At 35.8% G+C, this 17,072-nt stretch overlaps 1 protein-coding gene across 1 annotated transcript; it reads left to right on the top strand.

The window, feature by feature from the left end:
• The first annotated feature begins 12,378 nt into the window (after positions 1-12,378).
• LOC100913768 (olfactory receptor 52E8-like) lies at positions 12,379-13,325 on the top strand. The gene has a single exon (XM_003764798.3). The coding sequence runs from the start codon at positions 12,390-12,392 to the stop codon at positions 13,323-13,325; it is 936 nt and encodes a 311-aa protein (XP_003764846.1). The 5' UTR covers positions 12,379-12,389.
• Positions 13,326-17,072: the final 3,747 nt, after the last annotated feature.

The raw sequence follows: 17,072 nt of genomic DNA, 5'->3' as shown, positions 1-17,072 counted from the left end.
CTCATTCCTTGTCCCAGAAACAGCAAAGCAGGAACAAATCTAGGCCCATTTGATTCAGGAATACCAGTGATTTCTAGACTTCTCAGCCCAGAGACAAAGGTGACTTGGAAAGTCAATAGGAAAGGTTTGTCAGTAAGGTGAGAAAGTATTAGGAAAACAACATTCAAGGAGTGGCCCTGGGCAGCTATAATTATAACAGCTTCTAGAGTCTCTGCTCACAAGAAGTTTAATTTATTAACACTGAGGAAGAACTCTGTTGCTTTATCATACTGGATCTTACAGCTTCAGAGAAGCAGGGATACTCATAGGGTCAGGATCCTAGAAGAATCTCTAAAAATAGCTGTTAAGACCTCCTGAAGCTTGGACAATGTATCCTCCACCCTGGAAACAGAACCCTACTTTAATAAAGACTTGCAATAGGCTAGGAAAATGAGCAAACAACAGAAGAAAATGATTCTAATGTGTGTATGTCTGTGTGCTTAACTATAGCTGGCTTCTGTGATATGGGGTGGATGAAAGAGGAAAAAGAATGAAGTAAAAACTGCATAGCAGAGAACAAAAGAATAGCCTACAAAGAATCAAAGATGGGCATTCATGAATATAATTTTTCCCAATATTATTCATGTTTTTTTGAAATAGAAATTTTTGTTATTTATAATGTTCTGCTGGGCAACATGACAATTTTTTTGTTTTGTTTTGTTTTCCTTTTCTATCTTTCTTTTTTATTTTTTCTTATTTTGTATTTAGTTTAATAATATTTTTGAAAAAAAGAAAAAAATGAATAGATTAATTTTTATTGTTCCCACTGGAAAGTAGAATCAATGGATTGCAGTCAAAGAGGCAAATTTAGATTAACAAAAAGTAAAAAAAAATACCTAAACTATGTGAGGTTTCAAAATTTTGAATGAATTACCTTGTATGGTAGTGAATTCTTCATCATTGGATCTACTTAGTCTAGATGATAACTAGTTATGGATATTCTAGTCAGAGTTGATTATTAATTTAAAGAATGAACTAGGTAATCTTTGATCTACTCAACTGTGAATTTTTCTAATTTTTATGGAGCCAAAATCTCACTTAGGTCATGGGTGGCGTGTAAGACATGAAAGAAATTCTGGAAGAATTGACTAAAGCCAAAATCAGATGTGCTGATCAAAGCAGAGTTTTCTCTCCAAAAAAAAAGCCAGCCTAGTTACTCTCTTGACTCGTAACAGTGATAAAGGTGATTACCTAGCCAAGGCTACTTAAAATTCTTTAGATCAAAATTTGTCCCATATTTTAGTCATTTTATCAGATTTTTGCTTTAGACTTTTTGATAGTGCTCCAGAGCTGACTTTGATTCTTTAGGGTTCTGGCTTATTTGCCTGGTCCTATCCTTTGATTGTTATTGTTGCCCTGCTTTATTCTACTGATCGAGTGGCACAGTGGTACCTTTTTAACACCTTCAAGCTATATAGTGAGAGTCCTAATTTTTTGCTAAGCACAGAAGAAGGCTCTTGCTCCTGCCCCTAAACTCTTGTCTGATCTCTGATCTTTATCTATCATCTCTTGATTAATCCAAGCTCAGTTGCAACCTCTGAGGACAACCTTATCATGAGCTCTAACTCTGGGTTGAGACTCCCTAGAGTGGGTAGGTCCTTTGTTCACCATCTCTTTCTATCAATATCATTTGGATCCTTTCCCATCTATTATAAGTTTAATAGAACACACACAAAAAGTTTCCTTCTGATATAATTCCATCTATCTAGTAATTATTTCTAGGCAAAGGATTTGTATTTTATCTATGCAATAAGTATTGCCTGCCTCAATGGGGCAGCACTTGGCCAAATATCTCTGAAGTATAAACTGCATAAGCTTCTGAGCTTTACCTGTGATGGAGATAAATGTGTTGTTCTTGTTTTTATAAAATAGAGTGCTTTATTTTAAAAAAGACAGTATCAGAAAGGATAAATACAAATGTATCTGTAATGTGTTGATTTTTCCCACTAATTGTCAATTCTCCTAATAATAATATTATGATTCTGGAATATGGTAAATACTTAATAAATGATTGTTGAATGAAATTGAATAATCATTTAAAATTTTTTCTTCATTCTTGTTAAGAGTTTCCTTTTATTTAAGGATAGGTAAATGGGGTGATGGACAAAGTGCCAGACTTGGAGACAGTAAGACTCAGCTTCTTGAGTTCAATTGACCTCAGATACTTACTAACCATGTAACCTAGAGCAAGTCACTTAACCCTGTTTCTTTTTTTCCTCCTAAAGTTATTTACAGAAGGAAATTGCAAACCATTTTAGCATCTTTGCAAAAGTCAAACATACCTAAAAAATGATTAAAAAACAAACCTTCTATCTACTATTTACTTTATTTCTTCACCATTTTGCAGATGTCTGCACAATTATTTTTTAGGGTAGATATCTGTCACTTCTTTAAATAACATCTGCTATTTCAATTTTCCCCATAACTACACACACACACACACACATACACACGCACACACACACACACTTTTCAAAATAACTTAGAACCCTAGTAAAAACACAGATGACTTGGCAGGTTTGTTCTAATCATAAATTAGTCTTGAAAGAGGAAGAAAGAGAGATAGATGCAGAAATAGAGAAGCAAAGATGAAAAATAGAGAAAGAAAAAGAGAGACAGAGGCAGAGGCAGTTCGAGAGAGCAAGAGCGAAAGCAAGAGAGAGAAGGAAAGAGGGAGAGTGAGAGAGAAAGGGTGGGAGAGAAAAAGGGAGGAAAAGAGAGATAAAGAGACAGAGGCAGTGACAGAGAAATAAATGACAGAGAAGAGAGAAACAGAACTGAGGAACACAAGGGATAAAGACAGAAATAGAGAGATAGTCCCAAATAGTTTTCTGACTGATAGTTCAATTTCTAGGTAAACTATATCATGATTTATGTTTTATAAATTTCCTCTTAATTTCCTTAGCAAAAGTTCTAGCTCATATTAGATACAAAGGTGCTTCTGCTATAATGCTGTTGTTTCAGAATTCACAGAATATTAAAAATAACATTTTAAAAAGAAAGTTTTAAAAGATTTTAAATTTCAGATATAAACTGTCAGAAATACTGTTATAAGGACAAAGACATATTCTCTTTATCTATCTATCTATATACACTTTTCTAATTATGGTACTGTAGAATCCTCATTATGGGCATTCTATGTTGAAACTTAATAGCCCCCTTTAGGACATACACAAAGAAAGTAGGACTATGCATCTTTGTGTTCCCTCCACAACCCCAGATTCTATGACTATATAAGTAGTTACTGTTCTCAGCCAAATATATTAATCATACAACTTTATAGAAAATTAGGCAGAATTGTTGTATATAAGAAACAATTGTGTCATTTGTTTTTGACTCTGAAATATAAACCTTTATGTGGTCACTTTGTATTCTCTTTCTCCTTATTGCTACCTATAAAGATGTGTAGTCTGTGGCTACAGGGTGATTCTCTCCAATTTACCTCTAAATGCTAAAAACCTTAGAGAAACATAGAAAATCCACTATTTCTATCTGGAAATGTTATTACCTTTATGTATGCTTCTGATAGATCCAGGTCTCTGCCCAGTTACAAGTCTTGAGTTGTGAATTCTCTCTTCTTTGTTAATATTATCCCATCATCTCCCTTAAACTAAAATAAGGCTCACCAACGTTGGTTGTATTCTGACTGACTAGGATTGTTATCTAGCTTACTGAAGAAAGAGACATTTATATTGCAATAGAAAGCACTTGGGAATTACCTCTTGTGCCTAGAACTCCTATGGATGGGAGAGTGTTTAAACCCCACTGTCAAAGTCTGAAGCTGCCTAACATAGACATGCTCAAAGAGATTTGGAGATTATAGGATGATAGTTTTAGAACTGGAAAGGGCCTTAGAGGTCACCAAATCCAAACCCCTCATTTTACAAGGTGACTCTACACCTAAAAAGGGATCATCTACTTGAGAGCCAGGGTGGCTTCAAAAGGGCTGAGGAACAGTTGATATTGTATTTATTGCCTGACTTCAGGAAAAATTCCAGGAGCAGAACAGAATTCTGTATACAATATTGGTAACTCTTATTAAGGCTTTTGATATTGAGGACTTATGGAAAATTATGTCAAAATGTGTTTGCCCAGAGAAGTTCATCATGTCAGTTCCACAATTGCATGCTTCCCTAGGTTCTGGAAAATGGGCAATGCTCTTGAGATTTCCCAGTCACCGTTGTAATGAAGCAAGGCTATATGCCTTTCTATGCTGTTTTCAGCCATGTCTTCAAATGCCTTCAATAAGGATAAACATGAAATCCAAGTCAGCTACCCCATTGATAGTAAATTCTTCAACTTTAAAAGGCTATAAGTTAAAACTGAAGTGGAGCAATTTTTTTTGTTGTTGTTTGTTTGAAGATGATTGTGTGATCAATGCAACCTCTGAAACTGAGATGGAACAAAGAATGGATTTGATTCTCTGCTGTTTGTGCAAATTTTAGACTAACAATTTAACACCAAGAAAATGCAGGTTCTCCATCAGACAACACCACATTATCCATATGTGGAACCAGCAAATACAGTAAATGGTGAAGTTTTGAATTCTATGGATGAGTTCTCTTACTTTGGTAGTATACTTTCAAGGGATGTTCACATTGACAATGAGATTGACACACCTATTGCCACAGCTAGCTCAGTGTTTGGGAGGCTCTGAAGGAAAGTGTGGGATAGGAGTGGTATCAGACTGACCACCAAACTGAAAGTCTAAAGAGTCTTTGTGCTAAACTCATTGTTGTATGCTTATAAAATCTGGACAATATACCAGCAGCATGTCAGGAAGTTGAATTTCTTTCCACTGAATTGTCTTAGGAAGATACTGAAAATCAAATGGCAGGATAAAATATTAGACATTGAGGACTAAACTGCCAAACAACCCAGTCCTTTTAAAAACACTCAAGAGTATAGGAATAAATGAAATTTTCCTTTAAATGATCAATAATATCTATTTAAGACCATCAGTAGGGCATCAGTGATAAACTAGAACAATTCCCGATAAGATCAAGAGTAAGACAAGGTGGCCCACTATCACACTTACTATTCAAAATTGTATTAGAAATGTTAGCTTTAGCAAGAAAAGAAGAAAAAGAAATTAAGATTAGAGTAGGTAATAAGGAAAACAAATTATCACTCTTTGCAGATGATATGAAGTGTATATATACTTTAGAAAGCTTTTTATTTTCAAAATATATTCATGGATAATTTGACAACATTGGCCCTTGCATAGCCTTGTGTTTCCTATTTTCTCCTCCTTCCCTCCACCCCCCCCCTAAATGACAAGCAATCCAATATATGTTATTTTTTTTATTTAATAGCCTTTTATTTACAGGTTATATGCATGGGTAACTTTACAGCATTAACAATTGCCAAACCTCTTGTTCCAATTTTTCACCTCTTACCCCCCCCCCTCCCCAGATGGCAGATGACCAGTAGATGTTAAATATATTAAAATATAAATTAGATACACAATAAGTATACATGACAAACTGTTATTTTGCTGTACAAAAGAATCAGACTCTGAAATATTGTACAATTAGCTTGTGAAGGAAATAAAAAATGCAGGTGGGCATAAATATGGGATTGGGAATTCAATGTAATGGTTTTAGTCATCTCCCAGACTCTGGGTTGCTGTTCAGGTCATTACTGCTCCATTGAAATGATTTGGTTGATTCTCATTGCTGAGGATGGCCAGGTCCATCAGAACTGGTCATCATATAGTATTGTTGTTGAAGATATAATGATCTCCTGGTCCTGCTCATTTCACTCAGCATCAGTTCGTGTAAGTCTCTCCAGGCCTTTCTGAAATCATCCTGTTGGTCATTTCTTACAGAACAATAATATTCCATAATATTCATATACCACAATTTATTCAGCCATTCTCCAACTGATGAGCATCCACTCAGTTTCCAGTTTCTAGCCACTACAAGAGGGCTGCCACAAACATTCGTGCACATACAGGTCCCTTTCCTTCTTTATGATCTCTTTGGGATATAAGCCCAGTAGTAACACTGCTGGATCAAAGGTATGCACAGTTTGATAACTTTTTGACATAGTTCCAAATTGCTCTCAGAATGGTTGGATTCGTTCACAACTCCACCAACAATGCATCAATGTCCCAGTTTTCCTGCATCCCCTCCAACACTCATCATTATTTTTTCCTGTCATCTTAGCCAATCTGACAGGTGTGTAGTAGTATCTTAGAGTTGTCTTAATTTGCATTTCTCTGATTAATAATGACTTGGAGCATCTTTCATATGACTACAAATAGTTTCAATTTCTTCATCTGAGAATTGTCTGTTCATATCCTTTGACCATTTTCAATTGGAGAATGGCTTGATTTTTATAAATTAGAGTTAATTCTCTATATATTTTGGAAATGAGGCCTTTATCAGAACCTTTGACTGTAAAAATATTTTCCCAGTTTTCTTCCTTCTAATCTTGTCTGCATTAGTTTTGTTTGTACAAAAACTTTTCAGTTTGGTATAATCGAAATTTTCTATTTTGTGATCAGTAATGATCTCTAGTTCGTTGGTCATAAAGTCCTTCCCCTTCCACAGGTCTGAGTGGTAAACTATCCTGTGCTCCTCTAATTTATTAATAATTTCATTCTTTATGCCTAGGTCATGAACCCATTTTGACCTTATCTTGGTGTATGATGTTAAGTGTGGATCAAGGCCTAGTTTCTGCCATATTAGTTTCCAATTTTCCCAGCAATTTTTATCAAACAGTTAGTTCTTATCCCAAAAGCTGGGGTCTTTGGGTTTGTCAAAGACTAGGTTGCTATAGTTGTTGACTGTTTTGTCCCTTGAACTTAACCTATTCCACTGATCAACTAATCTATTCCTTAGCCAATACCAAATGGTTTTGGTAACTGCTCTTCTATAATATAATTTTAGATCTGGTACAGCTAAGCCACCTTCATTTGATTTTTTTTTCATTAATTCCCTTGAAATTCTTGACCTTTTATTTTTCCATATGAATTTTGTTGTTATTTTTTTAGGTCATTAAAATAGTTTTTTGGGAGTCTGATTGGTATAGCGCTAAATAAATAGATTAGTTTAGGTAGTATTGTCATCTTTATTATATTTGCTCGCCCTATCCAAGATCAACAGGAGAAAAAACACCACAAAATAAATAACAGAAAACAAACACAAAAAAGGGAAAATAGCGTATATTGATCCACATTCAGTTTCCATAGGTCTCTCTCTAGAGACCTATGTTCTTAAATCCCATTTAAAATAACTATAGATAATATAAAATATTTTGGCCTCTACCTCTCAAGGCAAAGCCAACAACTATGAACAGTTACAAAATGCCTTTCTCACAAGAAAAGTTAGATCTAAACAATTGGAGGGATATCAAGTGCTCATCAGTAGGTTGAAGTAATATAAAAAAATGACAACGCTACCGAAATTAATGTACCTATTCAGTGCCATACCACTCAAACTGCCAAAAGATGATCTTACAAATTATCCTTTTTAAATTACACATTTGCTAAGCTAATCCATGAAGTTCCTTAAAATTCAAGAACCCAGCATTTCTACAATTATGATTCATATAAACAATTTGTTTTTCCTCATATTTTCCATAAGGGGGCATTTGAGAAAAGTTTTTAATTTTGTTTTCAAACTATTACCACTCATATGAAAGAGTGTTCCAAATCACTATTGATCAAAGAAATGCAAATTAAGACAACTCTGAGATATCACTACACAACTGTCAGATTGGCCAGAATGACAGGGAAAGATAATGCAGAATGTTGGAGGGGATGTGGGAACGGGGACACTGATACATTGTATCTATCTTTCCAGTTTTAATTCTACCTATGTATCTGGTATAAGTTACATAGGGGCAGAAAATGTCTTCAGTCATCAGTCCCAATGCCTTACAAAAAGTGTGATCACAAAGTCATTCTTCACTCTTTGTGATTACCTGTGCCCAGGGACTGTAAAACACTGAAAATAGAAAAACTGTAGGCCTTAGGGACATCTTTATTATGTAAAGTTTTTTTCAGTTAGGAAAGGGAGCAAGGGAGCATTTCAGCCTCAATATAAACCTTTTCCAGCTTATAGGAAAATTATAGAGAAATTGGAAGATGAGCAATATTATTTCTGAAAGAGCATTACTCATTTTCAAGGCATCTGGTGAGTCTATTCCTTCAGTTTCAGTCACTTAGGGTAACACAGAGTACCAAAATGAATGAGAGGGGGGAAGAGATAATTGAATTCTAGGATCCAAGTGATGATCTCCTAAAAATAAATAAGAAATCATACAGAATGAGAGGAAAAAGCTTAGTATTCTGTATTAATGAAATCATCATTGTAGAAATCCAGAAGTATGGCTGATTCAGATATAAGAAACTAAGCAGGAATAGGATGCATAGAGAACATCCATGAAGGACTTAGAGGCAGGAGTGAATTAGAGCAAATTCTTTGTAACTAGAGAAATGGAAAATAAGCATATATGGAGCTCAGGGTATATTTCATGGACAGCAGAAGGGCTGAGCAGATGTGAGCATTAAGGTAATAATTTAGAGAAAGAAGTATAAGAATACAAATAGTTCTATCAGAAAGCTACCTTCCACTCTCACATATACAAACAAACTCACAGTTCACCCACCTCCATCAGATGTTTTATTTTATCCTTTATAATTTCACTAAGGAAAAATTTAGTTCTAGTCAGCTGGGAAGTCCCAGAATTTCTAAAGTATATGGGATGGGATTTTCTAGAATGTCCTACTTTGGTTTAGGAAAAAGAATCAACAAATGAACTGATGGGGGAATGTCAAATTAATAGTTAGGAAAATTGATGGAGGTGGAAATGAATTATTTCCCTTTGTTTGGAGACAATAAATCCTCAAGCTTTAAACTTCAGATGAGAGTTCTGAATCACATCAATTCTTTTCTGATCCAAAGAAATAAGAAGTACCACAAAGAAAATGGAGTCCTAAATTTGTAAGGCCAATATGTTATTTTATTCCTATTTCTCTAAGCATAGAGAACACTTAAGATAGCTAATAATTATCCTTCTCCTTCTATCCACTTGTCCATATATCAATCAATAGATAGATATCCATTGTTCTATTTAGTTTTATTGAGCATCTACTTTGTTTATTCTATGATATATAAATGGCATGAAGCATATTTCCTGATCGTCAGAGGTCTAAAGGAAAGATACATGTTACATATATACAATCATGCTACAAAGAAGTTTCCAATAAAGTAGTTGTATTGTTTTAATAACTGAAATAAGCTGAGATGATATAGGAGAAAATGCTAGATAGAGGAAACAAGATGAGAAGTGACACAAATCTATGAGAGGCAACATAGTCCTGTGAAAGATATTTAAGATTTGGAGTCATATGTTCTTCATTCAAAGCCTGGCTCTGGTTTCAAATATGAACTTGAATAAGAAATTAAATCTCTCTGAGCCCCGGTTGTTTTATAAAATCATTGGTTTTTATAATCATTGGTTGATTCCCAGACTATTTCAAATCTGTGGTTGTAAGACAATGTGTGCCTAAGAAGGAAGTCTATTCTAGTGTGATGGAGAGAATGATTCTTCCTAGCAGTTGTAATCCTGAAAATTGAAAATAGCAAAGTCTATGGATTTTTAATGTCATCCATTTAGAATAAGAGGTAAACAGAGGGCATTTTTTCTTATTATTCTAGAGAACAGTGCAGAAAATAACAGTTAACCTGATATGGTTGGGCCATGGTCTGGCAATGATCCTCTCAAACTGAACAATCACTTCTATAATAAGTGATGTAGATTAATTTAGCCTGCCTTCTTGCACAATTACTTCCTCTAATGAAACTAGTAGAATTCGATAAGAAATGGGAAAGGATTGACTGAAATTTATATTATAATCCTGAATGATTATGACACCCCTTGGTAAACCTTCTACATAGCCTAGAATTGGAAATGTTTGGGCTCAATGTGATCTATTTGTCTCTGTGCTCTCTGCGCAGAGCTGGACCTTGTGAAGACTAGGTTCAATACTCTTTATCCTTGCTCTGTGTTCTCTGATAAATTAATCAAATCTTGTGGAGACAAACTCAGAAGCAAACAAAAAAAAGATAGGATGAACCAACTGTGTGTTGGAATAGCTAAGCAGAGTTTACTAAAGTCTTAGTTGGAGGGGAAAACTGTGAACAAAAGGTACATAGAAGAATGGCATAGAAACTTTCTGGTTATGCTTTGTAAATGTGAATTGCAAGAAAAATAGCAATTAGTGAAACATTTATAGACTTCTCTCCTAAGGATATTGCCATATAAGTATGAGAAGAATAACTATTTCACTAGAGTGCAGAGAGCAGGAAGGCAAACTAGGAGGAGAAAATCAAAACCAGTATTAACCTAGGCAATTTAATTAAGCTTCATCTTAGTTTGTAGTATTTCAAAGGAATCACCTGATGACCAAGTAAGTGTGAAGCAATTTCTTTGACTCAAGCCAGAATCAACCTAGTGATCTCAGCAAATAACATTACAAAATTTCTCAAGTTGCAAAGATACCAAAGTTCATCTTCAAACTGTACCTGAATACACACTTCACCAAGAATTCTGCTGTATGTTCATCCAAACTCTATTCTGAGACATCCAATGATGGGAACTTTCTACCACCTGAGATAGTTTTTTCTTCTTTTAGGTGTTTTTTACTTTTCACCAAATTTTTCTTATGGAAAGTAAAAATTTCTTATCTGCAACGGAATTTTGTTGTTTTATTTGACTGAATTTATTACTCCTTTCATTTAATGTATACAAAATTGTCATAATTGATTAAGTAATTCTTCCTTTCAACTAATAATATTTTAAATTATTTTAAATAATTTTTTTTTGATTTTTGGAGGCAGAACAAGATGGTAAAGTAAGGGCAGGAACTTGTCCAACATCTTCCCCAAACTGATCCAAATTCCTTTAAATAATGACACCAAGCAAATTTTAGAGCATCAGAACACCCCAAAATATAGAATAGAACATTTTTCAGGTAAAGGCAACTTAGAGGATCAGCAAAAAAAGGTGGGAGTACTATGTTCCCGGACCCAGCTCCAGTCCCAGTCCCAGCCCTGCCTGGATCAACTTCTGAGCCAGTGGCAGTACTGATGGCTTCCAGACCTCTCAGCTCAACGACACCAAACAGGAACTGGAAGGTCCACAGAAAAGGTCTGTGAAACTAGAGTGGGACCCCAGCTCACAACCCCAGCTATGGACTGGATCCCAGCATCAGCTAGGCAGTATCTCTGAAGGAGCAGTAGTGCTGGAGACTTCTGGATCTCTCAGTCCAAGGATACTAAGGAGGACTAAAAAGGTCAGTGAAGAGGGTCTGTGGCAATGGGATAGTAGTCTGGTGTGCAGTCCCAGTGTAGCAGCAGTAAAAGTAGCCCTAGACCTGGCCAGCACATTAGATATAATGTTCAGTGGCAAAACACTTTTGAGGAGGGAAAGGGTGAAAAGAAAGAGAGAATAAATGGTGGGCGGGGGAGGAAAATATAATTAGCAATAGTAATCATAAAAGAATTTTTGAAACAAGTTTCTCTTTTGGAATGTTATTCTCTGGGAAATGATGATCAGGAGAAGGTTCTCAGGAAAAACAAAACCTGGAAAGTCTTCAATGAACAAAGTAAAATGTACTGTATACAAAGTAATAGCAATGTTTTAGGATGACCAGATGTGAATTATTTTGCTATTCTCAGTAGTACAATCATTGACAACTATTCTGAAGGACTTATGATGAAAAATCTCTATATTCAAAAAAGGAACTGATTGAGTCTGAATACAGATTGAAGCATTCTCTATTTCTCTCCCCATCTCTTTCTTTATTTTTAACTTAATTTTTCTTGAGAGTTTTTATTTTTATTAGGGTAGGAGAGCTATGTTTTCTTTCATAACTTGACTTTTATGAGACTTCACATGTGGTTTAGGAAATATAGAGAACCTAGAACTCAAAAATATTAAAAAGAAATGAAAATAATTGTTTTGAATATAATTGGGGGGAAATATTAAATAAATCAAATTAGAATAAAAAACATATTTTTCTCTCTCAACCCCATCACCACAAAAAAAAAGCCTTATAAAAATATCTATAGTTAAGCAAAAAAAAAAAAAACTCACATTGACTACTTCCAAAAAAATATATGCGTGTTTCATTCTGTAGCCCAATTCTACCAGCTTGTAGGATACACAATGACAGGAATATAAAAGAAGAGGATTTATTTTGTTTGAATCTTGGAAAAGAAGTACTGAACATATTCAATTTACATATTGGAGTACTCAAAATACATCTCTTTTTTCCTCTTCCAGACATGAAATGAACAAAGGAGTGGCATTCTACTGAACTAATCACGAGCAGAATGCTTCTTTCCAATGATACTCAGTTTCACCCTATATCCTTCCTTTTGCTGGGAATCCCAGGATTGGAAGACATGCACATCTGGATCGGTTTTCCCTTCTGCTCTGTGTATTTGATTGCACTCTTGGGAAATCTCACCATTCTCTTTGTGATTCAGACTGAACGCAGCCTCCACCAGCCAATGTTCTATTTTCTAGCCATGTTGTCTACAGTTGACTTAGGTCTGTCCACCTCCACCATTCCCAGAATGTTGGGTATCTTCTGGCTTAACCAGAGAGAGGTTAGCTTTGGAAGTTGTGTTGCCCAGATGTTCTTCATTCACATGTTCACTGCCATGGAAACTGTTGTGCTTGTAGCCATGGCTTTTGATCGTTATGTTGCCATTTGCCATCCCCTTCGGTATAGTATGATACTGACCAACAGAACCATTGCTATTACTATGTCTATTTTATTCATTGCTAATTTTGTTTTGGTATTTCCAATGGTGTTTCTCATCCTGAGGCTGCCATTCTGTGGTCACCATATCATCCCTCACACATATTGTGAGCATATGGGTATTGCTCGGTTGTCATGTGCTAACATTAAAATTAACATGATATTTGGATTGATTCTTATAGCTATGGTATTTGGGGATGTTATTCTAATTGCCATCTCTTACCTAAAGATCCTTCATGCTGTTTTCCTCCTCACATCCAAGGAAGCTCAACTCAAAGCTCTCAATACTTGTGGCTCCCACATCTGTGTCATCTTGGCCTTCTTCATTCCAGCTTTCTTCTCTTTTCTCACTCACCGATTTGGCCATAAGGTACCTGGCTACATCCACATTCTCCTGGCTAATCTGTATGTAGTTGTACCACCTGCACTCAATCCTGTCATCTATGGAATCAGAACCAAACAGATACGAGAATTGGTGCTCAGGATCTTAAAGAAAAAGTGACTTTTATCAGTGTATCATAGAGAAGTGAATTTGAGTTATTTTTGTGCTCCACCTCAAAAGATAAAATTAAGATTTAGCTATTGATTAAATGATACATGGATTCTATAATGAGGTACTATCTAAGCATGGAGTGCCAACACTATGAGCAAATGAAAATGTAAAGCTGAGAGAGTGTAATGATGGCGTTGCATCACTTTTGGGTGAGCTGCTATTTGAATGATCATAAAATTAAAGGAGTAAAAAATTCAGCATTGGAAAGAATCTTCAAGTTCAGGTAGACCAAGTTTCTCATTTTTACAAAGAGATTCAAAATGTCAGAAAGCCTAGAGTGGTCCATGCTCATATAGGAACTAAATAAAATGTCTGGACCTGAAAATAAAACTTCTGATTCCAACTTTTACAGTATACCAAGGTGTCTTCTAGAATTGACTTATTTAAAGAGATATTGAGAATCGAGAAAGCATATAGACATTTCTATTGGTTATAGTTGGGATTCTATAGGCTACCCGATTTTTTATGTTATATTATCTTTAACCCCCACAATACAAAGAAGAAATGTTATTCAACCAGTTTTTTGTCTAAACCTTTGCAAAATAAACTGACAAAGAATGAGATAGGAATTCTGGCTCATTTGGAAGTTCAAAAGGGGTAGGAACAAGGATTTGCTATAATTTTCAATTTTTTAGGATATCCTACTGAAAACAGAATCTTGATGATCAATTCTTAACCTTCACATAATTTCATTTCCTGTATTCTTTTTCAGTAAGTGGAGAATACATGATCAAAAATGTATTGAGAATGAATTATTCCCCTCTGAAAGGAAGATATATTCACTAACAGCAAAGTATCACAAAAGACAAGATTCATAATCTCCAAATCATATGTCAGGAAGGATATTAATGAGTTTTTTTATTATAGTAACATTTTATTGACAGAAACCATGCCAGGGTAATTTTTTTTACAACATTATCCCTTGCACTCACTTCTGTTCCGATTTTTCCTTCCCACCCTCCACCCCCTCCCCTAGATGGCAAGCAGTCCTATATATGTTGAATATGTCCTAGTGTATCCTAGATACAATGTATGTGTGCAGATCCAAACAGTTTTCTTGTTGCACAGGGGGAATTGGATTCAGAAGGTGAAAATAACCCAGGAAGAAAAACAAAAATGCAGACAGTTTACTCAGTGTTTTTGTTTTGGGTGTAGCTGCTTCTGTCCATCCTTTATCAATTCAAACTAAACTAGGTCTCTTTGTCAAAGAAATCCACTTCCATCAGATTACATCTTCATACAGTATCACTGTTGACATATATAATGATCTCTTGGTTCTGCTCATTTCACTTAGCATCAGTTCATGTAATTCTCTCCAAGCCTCTCTGTATTCATCCTGCTGGTCATTTCTGACAGAATAATAATATTCCATAACATTCATATACCACAATTTACCCAACCATTCTCCAATTGATGGACATCCGCTCAGTTTCCAGCTTCTAGCCACTACAAACAGGGCTGCCACAAACATTTTGGCACATACTGGTCCCTTTCCCTTCTTTAGTATCTCCTTGGGGTATAAGCCCAGTAGAAACACTGCTGGATCAAAGGGTATGCACAGTTTGATAACTTTTTGGGCATAATTCCAGATTGCTCTCTAGAATGGTTGGATTCATTCACAGCTCCACCAACAATGTATCAGTGTCCCAGTTTTCCCGCATCCCCTCCAACACTCATCATTATTTTTTCCTGTCATCTTAGCCAATCTGAAAGATGTGTAGTGGTATCTCAGAGTTGTCTTAATTTACATTTCTCTGATTAATAATGATTTGGAAGACTCTTTCATATGAGTGGTAATGATTTCAATTTTATCATCTGAAAATTGTCTGTTCATATCCTTTGACCATTTATCAATTGGAGAATGGCTTGGTTTCTTATAAATTAGAGTCAGTTCTCTATATATTTTGGAAATGAGGCCTTTATCAGAAACTTTAACTGTGAAGATGTTTTCCCAGTTTGTTGCTTCCCTTCTAATCTTGTTTACATTAGTTTTGTTTGTACAGAAGCTTTTTAATTTGATGTAATCAAAATTTTTTATTTTGTGATCAATAATGGTCTCTAGTTTGTCTTTAGCCACAAATTTCTTCCTCCTCCACAAGTTTGAGAGATAAACTATCCTATGTTCCTCCAATTTGTTTATATTCTCGTTCTTTATGTCTAAATCATGGACCCATTTTGATCTTATCTTGGTATGCAGTGTTAAGTGTGGGTCCGAAGATGGTGGCGAGGAGGCACACAGCTGTGTAAGCTCTGCATTTTCTCTCAGAATCCATCTCATTACAAGCCTCTGAATTAATGCCTGACTGAAAAAAAACCCCACAAACAGTTACCAAGAGAAGACATCCTTGAGATTCGCCAGGAAAGGTCTGTTTTTGCTCGAGGGCAGGATTTTAGATCGGGCCGGGCTGAGGGCAGACAGTGGCAGCGAGGGCTTTGGCGCCCGGCCGAGAGACGAGGGGTTGGGGTGTGATCTCAGCCGCCCTGTGGGGAGGCCACCACAGGATTGGAATTTGCCCTGACAAAAGTCAGTAGCCTGAAGAAGCTAAAAACACAAGGTGAAGAAATAACCCCAAACAGTGGAGTTTCTGGACCCGCCACCCCCCCCACAACATCTCAGCATCCCCGAGTCTAGAACACAGGCGAGCACATTCCAGACTGCTGCTGCCCCCAGTCTGTAGAGGGTCAACCCAGCCTCCCCAAAAAGCAGATTTCCTTTTGTGGTTTTTTCCCCTTTTTTCTTTTGCTAGTTTGTCTCTGATTCTTCTCTGACAAAAATGAGCAAAAAGTTAAAAGGACTTTAAAAATTGACAGCTTTTATACAGACAGAGAAAGATCAAACCTGGAGGAAAAACAGATTATCTTCGGGCGAATCCCAAGGAGGGCATCGTTCCTCAGACAGATAATTAAGAAAATTAAAAAGGCTCTCACAAGAGGAAAAATAGGAAAAGGAGGGGAGGCTTGGCAAAAGAGTCTGAAGTTTCTTTCCACTCATTTAAAGACAGAGTGGATAAAAAACAAACCCTTGAAAAAAGGATTAGTGAATTGGAAACAGAAAAAGCTCTCTAAAGAAAAAACTGGGAAATGGAAAAACATTTCCCAGAACAAATTGGACAATTAGAAAAAGATATAAAAAAGTGAGTGAAGAAAACACTTCATTGAAAATAAGAATAGAACAAATGGAATTGAATGACTTGAGGAACAAGAAAATCAGTCAAGCAAGACCAAAAAAAACCAAACAATGGAGAAAATGTGAAATTCCTTCTGGGAAAAAATAGACCGGAAAACAGGTCTAGAGAACAATCTAGAACATTACCCCAGAAAAAAGATGAAAAAGAGCCTAAACCTTTTAGGAAACAAAGAGAAATGCCCGACGTCTAGAAACAGAGGGTAAAATAACTTGAAAGGTCATGATCACCCATGAAAGGGATCCTAAAATAAAACACCAAGAAAATAGTGGCCAAATGCCGAACCCCTCAAACAAAGGAAAAATATCAAGCGGCTAGAAAACCCACTTCAAATATAAAGGAGCCACAATAAGGAATTACCCAAGATCTAGCACATCCACATTAAAAAGACGAAGGGCCTGAATTAATATTCCAAAAGGCTAGAACCGATGCCCAAAATAACAACCCCAGCCAGAATGTTTTTTTCTAGGGAAGAAATGGTCATTCAACGAAATAAATAATTTCACCATTT

Source organism: Sarcophilus harrisii, chromosome 3 (assembly GCF_902635505.1).
Source record: "Sarcophilus harrisii chromosome 3, mSarHar1.11, whole genome shotgun sequence".
Classification (NCBI taxonomy): Eukaryota; Metazoa; Chordata; class Mammalia; order Dasyuromorphia; family Dasyuridae; genus Sarcophilus; species Sarcophilus harrisii.
This window is presented reverse-complemented; position numbering and strand designations above follow the sequence as displayed.